Genomic DNA, 10,169 nt, shown 5'->3' with positions numbered 1-10,169 from the left:
GGGCTGGAGCAGCTCTGCTGTGAGGAAAGGTTGAGGGAACTGGGATTGTTTGGCTTGGAGAAGAGAAGGCTGCAAGGAGACCTCAGTGTGGCCTTCAGTGCTTGAAGGGAGCGGATAAACAGGAGGGGAACGGCTGTTTGTGAGGGTGGGTGGTGACAGGACAAGGGGAATGGCTTTAAAGTGAGACAGGGGAGGTTTGGGTTGGATGTGAGGAGGAAGTTTTTCATGCAGAGGGTGGTGAGGCACTGGAACAGGTTGCCCAAGGAGGCTGTGGATGCTCATCCCATCCCTGCAGGCATCCGAGGCCAGGCTGGATGTGGCTCTGGGCAGCCTGGGCTGCTGGTTGGCGACCTGCACACAGCAGGGCTTGGAACCAGGTGAGCACTGTGGGCCTTTGCAACCCAGGCTGCTCTGTGATTCAGTGATATTACTGCCATATAGCGGGGTGTTGGCAAACAAGCAGCACGCGGAGCAGCACCTCCACGCTGCCTGCTGCAGTAACAGCTCAGCTCCGTGTGGCAGTTGCAGGCCCTTCTGGGGCTCGCTGTGATGCCGGCTGAGCTGTTTGTGCCGTTTCACTGTTGTTTCGTGTGAAGGTCTCTCGTTAGAACAGAGCAGCTGTGCAGCCTGCAGCGCCGCATCCAGAACCTCACCGCGCCTGAAAGCTGCTGCAGCAAGAAATGACCCCATGGCGCAACAATTCAACAGCTCTACTTCTAAAATGCGCTACTACAACATATCGTGTATTTACTTCTTCGAATCAACACCCTGGGCCGTAACTGCAGCGCAGCACCACCTGACAGCGCTCCGCCCTCCATCGCCCCGTTCTGCCTCCCTTCCCACTCCGCGCCCGTTGCCGTTCGGCACGGGACGCTCCCGCCGCCATTAGCACCGGCACCACGTGACCCGGCACCGTACTCCGGGTGAGAGAAATGCGGGAATGCAAAACTGCGCTGCGGAGCAGAGTGAGGAACAGCAGCGCACGCTCGTAGCCGTGCCCCACAGTACGGTATCAGACATACGCATAACGACTATTCTCATATCTTTTCCGCTCTCTCTCGCTACGCGGCACTGGGCAGTGCGTTCCCTGCCCGTTTCACTACGGCGCTGCACGGACCGGAACGCCGCTACTTCCGCGTTTCTGTGCGCACGCATTGCACTCCCGGAAGAACCTTCTACCATAGAGACGGGCAGCGCAGAGCGGCAGCGGTAAAGAAAAGCCATTTCCGCGTTTTTGTCGCGCGCGCGTTGCTGCCTAGCGGACGGGTGACCATAGAGCTTGGAGGACTGACGACAAAGGCGCACGCTGGAGCATGCGCAGTAGCGATTGGACTAGTCAGCATAAAGCCGGGAAGCCGCGGCGCTGCGCTGTTCGGTGCAGTTGGGCTCAGCGCTGCTGGGCGCGCAGGAGCAGTGGGAGCCGAACCGGGCCGTTTCCGGGGTTCGCTCGGGCACGCGAGTCCGGGACGGAGACGAGAGCGCGCTGGAACGGCTGGAGCTCCGGGAGCAGGAAGGTGTACGCTGCTCGTCTGAGCTCGGGGCTCGGTGCGGGAGCTGTGAGCTGCGGGCAGACGGAGCTGCGTTTTTAAGGGATGCGTGGAGCGGCCGCTGCTCGCTGGCGCTCGCTCTCTTGGAGCTGAGTGCACGTGCCAACCTGCACTGCGCTGAGTCCGGCCTCGGGGTGTTCGTCGGGGAGGAGCTGCGGGGCAGCTGCTGCTTTACAGAAGGGTTGCAGCTGTTTTTGCATTTGCTCGGCTGCCGAGTGAGGATTTGGCAGTTTGTAGCGATTAAAGCTTTCTGGAGGCAACCAAATACCGCGGAGCTCCCCGAACCCCTCAGGGCCTCCCGGCACCACCCAGAGCATCCTCGTTGACCTTCCCGGGGCAGCCGCCTCCCAGCCACTCAGACACCACCAGAGCAACGCGCTCCTCTGCCCCAGGCCCCGCTGAGCCTTCCTGAGAGGCTTCCAAGGGCTCCCTGTAGACTACAACACTGCTGGGACCTGAAGGTCACGCAGAGCCCCGCACTGGGCTCGACACGCCCCGGAGCAATCGGGGCACCTGCTGGCTGCTCGGCGCCGTTCTCACCTCCCCAGCCCCAACAGTTCGCATGCTGGGGCAGCGCCATCCACGGCCGTGCGCTCACATCCCACCCTCCGCTATCAGGAGCTGCACCCAACCGCACGTCCCACCTCCAACAATGACAGACACCAGCTGTAACGAATCAGGAAACTTTATGCACTTGGCAGGGAGGGAGGTGTCCCAACCCACAGCTACAGCCCTCGGTCCAAGGGCAGCTGCCACCTTCCTGGCCGTAGAGGTGCCTCTGCACCCCAAGACAGCAGCACAGTGGCCCTGCTCATTAAGGACCTACAGCTGGCAGCCCTCAGGTGTGGTGGCTTTTATCACCACCCTCCCCAACTGAGGTAGCCCCCATAACTCACCCCACAACTGCTGTCGTCTCTATCTTGACCTCACTCTGCAACCATGTAGACCTCAATCTTAAGAAAAAAGTCCCTTTGCCCCAAAACCATCTTAACTAAGGAGACTCCTTGTGCCAAAACACCCCCAATTCAGACTGCAGTAGCCCCTCCACAACCAAGAATAACCTCTGGAGCAGCTCCTCACCCCTCCATCCCCGCAGAGCCTCAGGCTGGACTTGCTGTGATCCACAGAGCTCCTGCAGCTCAGCCACACTGTTGGATGAGATGTGGTGCAGCCAGCTGCCCCACACTGCACAGCACCACGGCAGCCCGAGGAGGCATCGCATCGTGTTTCCTGGAGGATGGCACAGCAGAGCAGGCCTCAGGCAGCCTCCACTGGGAGCCCCCAGCTGCGGCCTCAGCACAGGGTGCTGCAGGTGGAGCCCAAGCCCACCACAAGAGCTCAGCCAGCCACGTGGGTTCCCTCACTGCCTGCACAGTAGAGCCCTGCAGGGACAAACAGGTTAGCAGAGCGGTGGCCACCAGCCGTATGTGGCCACGATTATGGGCAGGTGGCCACGATCCCACCGCCATAACACAGCATGGTCAAACTGCAGGGGTCTGGGGCTGGACACCCAGCACAGGGCTGAGGGAATGTGGTGGGTAAGGGTCAGCTCCATGGGGGTCCCTATATGGCCTTGAGTGTACCATGACACCTCTATATGTCCTTGGGGTCCTTCCGTGGGTGTCCCTCTTCAAGCAGAAATTAGCCCTCTGGAAGCTTTTCTGTAGCTGTGGGTTTCCACCATGAGTCCTACACCTAGCCTTAGGTTCCCACCATAGGACCTAAGGATCCCCATGAGCAAAATCTGCTCAGAAGCTTCTATAGGGCCATGGGGTTCCCACCAGGGGGTCCTCTCACACAGGGCACAGCTCCAATGGGAGCTTCCATTGGGCCTTGGCATCCCCAGCATTAGGTTTTTGGGCTGGCCCCAGCCAGGCTCTGTCTCCACAAGGTTCCCTGGCTCCAAGCATACCTTGGCCTGCATGGTGATGCTAAGCAGGAGGTGGAAGCCAGGCCTGGAGGGGTGCGGTGCACCATGGGGGAGCAGCGAACCCCTCTGGCAGCCCCAAAACATCCCACAGAACTGCAAAGAATAGGAAGACAACAGGAACTGGTGGGGTCTTGGCAGGGAGGCAGAGGATCTAGGAAAGGCATCTGCTTCCAAGATGGCCGCTCTACCTCCAAAATGGCAGCGAGGATCCCACACTGCTGGACAACGCAGGGGTTCCACCAGCACTCCAGAGGGCGCTTCTTTGAGCCGCACAAGGCAGCGCTGCAGTACGAGCTTGGTCGAGGCCATGACATGGCGGGCTCAGCCACGGGGGGGCTGCAGGCCGGCGGAGAGAAAGTGCTGAGGCTCACCGGGCAGGACGGTGACCGGCAGCGGCGGAGTGGTGAAAGGACCCCACAGCGGAGTATGGGAAGCCAGCAGGGAAGCCCTGGGCAGATGGGGGCATTAGTGGGCACGGGGACATCCCGGCTGCCCAGAAAGCACATCCCCAGTCCCACCCCGCACCACTCACCTGTGGGCCTGATTGGGGGTGGAGCCTGGAGATGGGGCTGTGGGACAGAAGGGCGGGGTCAGAGGAGAGGGGCAAGGCTGGGAATGGGTGGAATCAAGAGAGGGTGGGGAAGCCGAGGGCGTGGCTGGGGAGCGGGCGTAGCGGTCAGGGTGTGAAGGGGAGGGGCTTTGGGCAGGGGGCACGGCTACGGGCACAGGATAAAAGGGTCGGGCTGTAGGAATGCGGGGGGTGTAGCGTGCAGCCAAAAGGGATGTGGTTTGGGAGCCTGGCGGTGGGCGCAGCTGGGAGAGGCGGCGGCACGTGCAGCAGGTTTGGGGGCTCACCCAGCCACGTCGGGGTGCTGCTGGCCGAGGGGAACTCCAGTGAGGCCAAGCGGCTGTATTATGGAGGGGGAGCACATTGGAGGGGAAAAGACACAAATGTGAGGGTGTTCCTCCCGTTTCTGCAGTAGGGCAATCTGTAGGGCCCTGCTCACCTCACCACTTGCCCGCTGAGCTGCCGCCGAGGCTGGGGGGTGACTGGAGCAGACAGAGACCTTTTAATAATGTTCCTCTTGAAATTGGGGGGAAACGGGTAAAATTAGGGGGGATCTACCTGTCGTTGCTGGGGAAGTGATGCCAATGGGCCGAGGAGTGCTGCTCCTGCATGGAGAAATATGGGGTGCTGATCGTTGGACCCTCTCCCTTTCCCCAAAATTGTAATGCCTGGGGCTCACCTGCTCGACCGCCAGGTAGGGGAGACCTGTGGGAAGGAGTTAAATTGGGGAAAATTGGAGTAAAATAAGGAGAAGTAGTGGGGAGAGGGGGCAGAAATGAAGGGTTAATTTGGTAAAAGTGTTAAATGGGGAAAAATGGGTAGAATGGGTAAAGGGGGGCTTAAATCTAAATCTGTATGAAGGGGGCTATAAGGATGGGGACAGATTCTTTAGCAGGATCTGTTGTGATAGGACAAGAGGAAATTGTTTCAAACTAAAAGAGGAGAGATTTAAATTGGATATAAGAAGGAAGTTTTTACAGTGAAGGTGGTGAGACACTGCACAGGTTGCGCAGAGGGGTGGTGGTACCCCATCACTGCAGACACCCATGGGCAGGGGATGGGGCTCTGAGCACTGATGGAGCTGTGGGTGTCCCTGCTCAGTGCAGGGCGTGGGACCAGGTAACCTTTGAAGGGCCTTCCAACCCAAAAGATTCTATGATTCTAAAAGAGGAAAAATAGGGAGCTAAAAAATGGAGAGCTAAATTGACAGAGGTTAAGTGAGGAAAAAATGAGAGCTAAATACAGAAAAATTGGAGGTTAATTGAGGAGAAAAAGCAGGCTTAAGTGGTGAGGAAAGGGTGAGCATCAAACAAAGAAAAAAAGATGACCTCAGCCTCCCGCAGGTGCCTCCGCAGCTCCCCGTTCTCCCTCCGCAGCGTCTCTGCTTCCCTGTGGGAAGCCTGAGTGAGGTGGGTTTGGACACAGGGCACCCCCAGGCAGCAGCACTCACCTCTGCTTGGAGTCCAATGCCCGCCGGGTGTCCCGCAGAGCCGCCTCAGCCCGGCGCGCTGTGTCACGGTGGGAGGCAAGCAGCAGGTCCACCTGTGCCTGCTGGAAGCGCCAGGCCTAAGGGGAGAAACTTGGGGTTCACTGTGTTTGGGTGTGTTTACAGATGGTGGGGAGCCCCCTGAGTGTGCTCACCTGAGAGATGTGTGCCAAGCGCTGCCGGGCGATGGCGGCGGGGCTCTTTAAGAAGAGTGTCTCCTCCAGCTGTAAGCGGGGAAGGGTGGGGGAGGATGGAGAAGGACGACATGGCCAGGTGCCTTCAAAGTGGCAGCCCAGTGGGGTACAAAATGGCAGCCTCTGGTTGTGGGGGGAAGGGTGTGACAAAATGGCAGCCTGCAAATGTGTGTAAGTGAAGAGGGAGGTGCAACAGGGCGTCCTATGAGTGTGCGGAGAAGGGAACTGAAGTGGACCCTTCCAGGTGTGCCGGGGGTAACCAAAATGATGGTCTGGGGGCACTCACCTGCTCGGGGATGGGGAAGCGGCGGCACGCAGCAGCACAGATGGGGCACGGCCCTGTGGTGTGGGGAGGAGGTTGAAGGCCCACACGTGGCGGTAGGTAGGGCCCAACCCTCACCTCCCCCAGAACAGCCCAGCCTGCAGCCATCGGGGCAGAGCAGAACTGGGGTTATTAAAAGAGGTGGGCCTCTCCGTGCCTCCGTTGTGTGTGGGCTAAAGATTAGGGTGGGCGTTTCGTGAGGGTAAAAGTTCCCCAACTGTGGGGAAGGAACACGGAGTCCCTCATCGCCACCGCTGTGTGGCGCTGAAGGCCCGGGGGCCCTTTGCTGTCGTTCTGTAGGTCAGGAGTTGGAATCTCCTTTCTGCTCCGTTCTGCGAGGGGCTCTGCGGGGATCCCTACCTGCACCCAGGCAGGCCTCGCACAGGACGTGCCCGCAGCTGGTGACGGAGAAGCGGGCGCCTTCCTGGCGGTAGCAGCGATTGCAGTGGAACCAATCCCGGGCGGGGGGGGCCGCCATAGAGGGGGCGGAGCTCCGGGAGGGGCGGGAAGAGCCTGAGGGAAACCGTTAAAAGGGCGGGAAAAGCGGGAGCGGCCGTTACGGGCGTGGGAAGCGCCCGGCTGCGTTATGCGGCGTGGCGCGGTGGTTTTAATGCCATTAACGAGACTTCCCAAGGTTTCTCTTCGATAAAAGTTTATTCCCGTCCGTGAGCGGCCGTCGCGAGGTCCTGCCCGCCCCTCAGGTGCCTGTGGGGAGAAGTGGCCGTTCGAGCGGTGAGGTGAGCGGTGCCCCTCAAGAGCACCGCGGCGGCCTCACCTCCTCCCCCCGGCCCGGGCCCGGCGTCCGCCTTGTCGCAGGAATGGGCTCGCTGCCTCCGCTGGGGCTTCGGGGGGGGCAGCTGGCGGCTCCTGTCTGAGGTCCCTGCGAGAGAGACCTCCGGCATCCCACAGCGCCCCAGGAACGCTGCCTGAACCCCTCCGGCATCCCAGCGCACTTCCGGATGCCCACCGCCCCTCCCGGTATCGCTGGGTCTCACGCAGCCCTCACCTGTCGGAGCAGTGGGCGTGGCCTCCGGGATGGCCCCGCCCCCTCCCTCGCCGCCGCAGCTCTGCTGGGGCCACGCCCCCATCCTGGGCGGGGCCTAGAGACGGGCGGAAGGCGGAGCCTGCAGCGCTAAGCCCCGCCCCCATGGCCGCTCTCCACCCGGCTGTAGGCGGAGCCTGGCTGACCCCGCGGTGCCACTGACCTGAGGGGGCGGGGTCTGTGGGGAAGGAAGCCCCACCCACTCCAGCCCGGGGCTGCCAGCTTCAGGAGGGGCTGCAGTGGGAAACGTGAATTAAAGACACGTTTTTGAGAGAGAAAAATAATTTTGGGGAGGGTGTTCTTCGTGAATAGGGTTCTGGGGAAACCCCTGGCTTTGTGGGAGGATTCAAGCATCATGGACAGCTTTGGCAGGGGGAACCCACCTGATGCCTCTGAACCTGGGCTGCAGCTGTGCTCCTGGGGATAGGGAGGCACTGTGGGGGGCAGCCTAGGGGCGACACAGACCGTGTGACCCACAGGCACCCTCCTATTGCCCCCTCAACTCCAGCTACCCCTCCAGGATCACAAATTAACCCATTACCTCTACAAGACTTTCCACATTTACCCCCCTCTAAAGCTGCAGATACCCCATTTTTGCACCCCATAGCACCAGAAGACCTCAGTTGCACCCTATGATCCCCAGTTAATCCCTCATGATCCCCCTGCAGTATTCCCAGTTGCCTTCTCCTGGACCCTAACAGCTTCTCTCTCCCCCCAGCTCTCGTTGATCCCTCCATCACCACGTTGGGAACGCCTTCTTGCACCCCAATCCCTCAACCCCAGCTCACCGACCAAACTCCTCCTGCTGGGGGGAGCCCCCCACCGCCTGCGCCTCCGGGGCCCTGAAGTGCTGAGGAAAAGAGGAGCACCGCACCTTTAAGGGAGGCCACGCCCATTTACCTGGGGGGGCGGGGCCTCAAGGGGCAGGGGTAGTATCTTGGGGGCGTGGTCAAGGGGCGCTTTGTGGGTGTGAGGTCACAGGGAGGGGCCATTGGGCAGTGGGCGTGGCCAAGAGCAGGAGGTGGGGCTGCAGACAGGGGGCGGGGCCACGAGTTAGAGGCGGGGCTATGAGGTGCTGGGCGGTGGTGTCTGTGGGTGGGGCTATGTGGCAGTGGGTGGGGCTTGGTGCCAGCAGGGCACGGCCAAGTGGCTGTGGTTATAGCCAGGGGATGGGGGCGGGGCTGTGGGGTTGGGGGCGTGACGATGTGTCCGGGGGCATGTCCAGCAGTGGCCACGGCTACAAGCCTAAAGACAGCAGCTATAGGGCAGGCTATGGGGCTGTGGGCGGGGTAGGGACCAATGGACAGGGCTCTGTCACGGCGGGCAGGGCTACTCACCAGTGGGTGGGGCTTGGGATCCCCCTCAGAGCTCCTGGGGGGCGACGGTGACTCCAGGCCCTCGGATTGGCCTGGGGGCAGTGACATTTGCCATGATGGGTAACAATGCACTACGACGCTCAGTGACAGGTGATGGTGCATGGCCATGCAGGTGCTCACCCATGAAGGCAGAAGGCGGGCGGGTGCGGCGGCAGCAGCGCCTGTGCCGCTGCAGCGTCGGTGCGTCCTCCAAGGGAAGAACCCAAAAGTCCTTTGGTTTCATCTCAAAATTGTCACGTCAATCCAACACCCTTAAGTACACCCAAATCCACAGGAGACTCCCAAAACTCCCTAGCTTCACCCCCATGATAAACTTCCCCAGATCCCCTGCCTTTCTCCCAAATTCTCATGGCACTCAAAATACGCATTGGAGTCTCCAGAGCCCATGGACTCCACCCAGATCTCCCCTCTGATCCACAGGGCACCCCAACACCCCAAAACTGCATGCCCCCCCGGATTTTGGATGTTCTCCCTAACTTTTGCCCTTCTTCTTACAACATCAACGCCCAGCTCCTCATCGGTGCTGTTGGATGGCTCCTGCCCCTGGGGACTCCTCGGATCCTGCAGGTGCTGGGCCTGGAGGCACATGGGGAGATTTTAGAGGGCTGGAGGATATTGTAGGGTTTTGAACCAAAGGAGTGTTGGAGAACTTGAGGGGGTGTTTGCAGATCTCAACGGTGTTGGAGGACCCAAAAGTTGTTGGATGACTGGGAGGATGCTGGAGGACTTTGGGAGACTGGAGGACACCATAGAATGTAAGAGGACCTTGAAAGGGTGTTGGAAGACCCAAAACATCTTGGAGAGCCTCAGGAAGTTGGAGGTCTCCAGAGGATGTTGGAGAACCAATGGGTATTGGAGACCTCAGGGAATTGGAGAACCTCGGAGGCTGCTGGAGTACTTTGGGGGTTCATGGAGGACCAGGGGGCTGTTTGAGGATTGGGGGGGGACTCACCAGTGCTTGGTGGACACGGCGTAGCTCCCGCAGCAGCTCAGCCACCACCGCCTGGGTCAGGGACGTCACCAGCGCCAGCTGCACCTCCCTGACCACAAGAACACTTGGGGTGGTAGCAGAACCAGCACCCCTTCTAGTGACCACCAGTGCCCTCCCAGTACATTCCAGTGCACCCTAATCCCCTCCCAGTATTCCCTGATCTCCTTCTAGTCTCCCACACATCCCTCCCAGTATGTCCCAGTGCCTCCCAGCTCCCCTCAGCACTCCCCCAGCAACCCTCAATGCCCTCCCTGAATATCTCAGTGCCATTTCAGTATATCCCAGTGCCTCTCTGTACATCCGGCTATATTCCACTATACTCCAGCATCCGGCAGTATGCCCCACTTGCTTCCAGAACACCCAAGTGGCTTCCCAATGTTTCACAGTGCCCTCCCAGTCATTTTGAATCTATCCTAGTTCACCCCAATGCTCTCCCAGTATATCCTAGCCTATCCCAGTCCATCCCGGTGGTTTCCCGGTATATCTCAGCGCCTTCCCAGTCATTTTTAACACCGTCTCAGTCACTCTGACTATCCCAGCACTCTCAGTGCACACTCCCACTCATTTGCAATACATCCCAACGTTCCCCCCCGCCCTTCCAGCGCCTTTCCACTACACCTCGCTCCCACCCATCCCAGTGCCCCCAGTGCCCCCAGTGCCCCTTACCCCAGCTGCTCCCGGATCTCCTCCCCCGCCCGCTCCAGCAGCGCCCC

General features: G+C 60.2%; 2 protein-coding genes across 3 annotated transcripts in view; both read right to left on the bottom strand.

Moving 5' to 3' along the window:
* Window positions 1-4,052: 4,052 nt before the first annotated feature.
* On the bottom strand, window positions 4,053-6,613 carry RNF212B (ring finger protein 212B). Of its 2 annotated transcripts, none has more exons than XM_031552505.1 (9): window positions 6,408-6,613; window positions 6,012-6,064; window positions 5,687-5,755; window positions 5,496-5,611; window positions 5,374-5,434; window positions 4,725-4,750; window positions 4,604-4,650; window positions 4,485-4,527; window positions 4,053-4,385 (listed from the first exon to the last, which is right to left on the bottom strand). In XM_031552505.1, exons 1-9 carry the CDS (start codon window positions 6,523-6,525, stop codon window positions 4,154-4,156), a joined length of 765 nt encoding a protein of 254 aa, XP_031408365.1. In that variant the 5' UTR covers window positions 6,526-6,613; the 3' UTR covers window positions 4,053-4,153. The 2 variants fall into 2 exon arrangements, with proteins under 2 accessions (XP_031408365.1, XP_031408367.1); XM_031552507.1 differs by having other exon boundaries at window positions 5,496-5,596.
* A 69-nt stretch (window positions 6,614-6,682) lies between these two features.
* The window catches only part of CARMIL3 (capping protein regulator and myosin 1 linker 3), a 20,112-nt gene continuing 16,625 nt past the window's right edge, over window positions 6,683-10,169 (bottom strand). Inside the window, exons 28-37 of the mRNA XM_031552110.1 lie at window positions 10,123-10,168; window positions 9,418-9,505; window positions 8,961-9,041; window positions 8,586-8,652; window positions 8,427-8,497; window positions 7,878-7,939; window positions 7,473-7,537; window positions 7,253-7,323; window positions 7,054-7,147; window positions 6,683-6,927 (exon numbers count right to left, since the gene is read on the bottom strand). Coding sequence (XP_031407970.1) covers window positions 6,701-6,927; window positions 7,054-7,147; window positions 7,253-7,323; window positions 7,473-7,537; window positions 7,878-7,939; window positions 8,427-8,497; window positions 8,586-8,652; window positions 8,961-9,041; window positions 9,418-9,505; window positions 10,123-10,168 — 872 coding nt within the window. The 3' untranslated portion in view covers window positions 6,683-6,700. The remainder of the gene's footprint in view (window positions 6,928-7,053; window positions 7,148-7,252; window positions 7,324-7,472; window positions 7,538-7,877; window positions 7,940-8,426; window positions 8,498-8,585; window positions 8,653-8,960; window positions 9,042-9,417; window positions 9,506-10,122; window position 10,169) is intronic.

The sequence above is a fragment of the Meleagris gallopavo genome, chromosome 1, assembly GCF_000146605.3.
Source record: "Meleagris gallopavo isolate NT-WF06-2002-E0010 breed Aviagen turkey brand Nicholas breeding stock chromosome 1, Turkey_5.1, whole genome shotgun sequence".
Taxonomy (NCBI): domain Eukaryota; kingdom Metazoa; phylum Chordata; class Aves; order Galliformes; family Phasianidae; genus Meleagris; species Meleagris gallopavo.
Note: the sequence above shows the minus strand (reverse complement) of the source record. Positions and strands in the feature narration are given on the sequence as shown.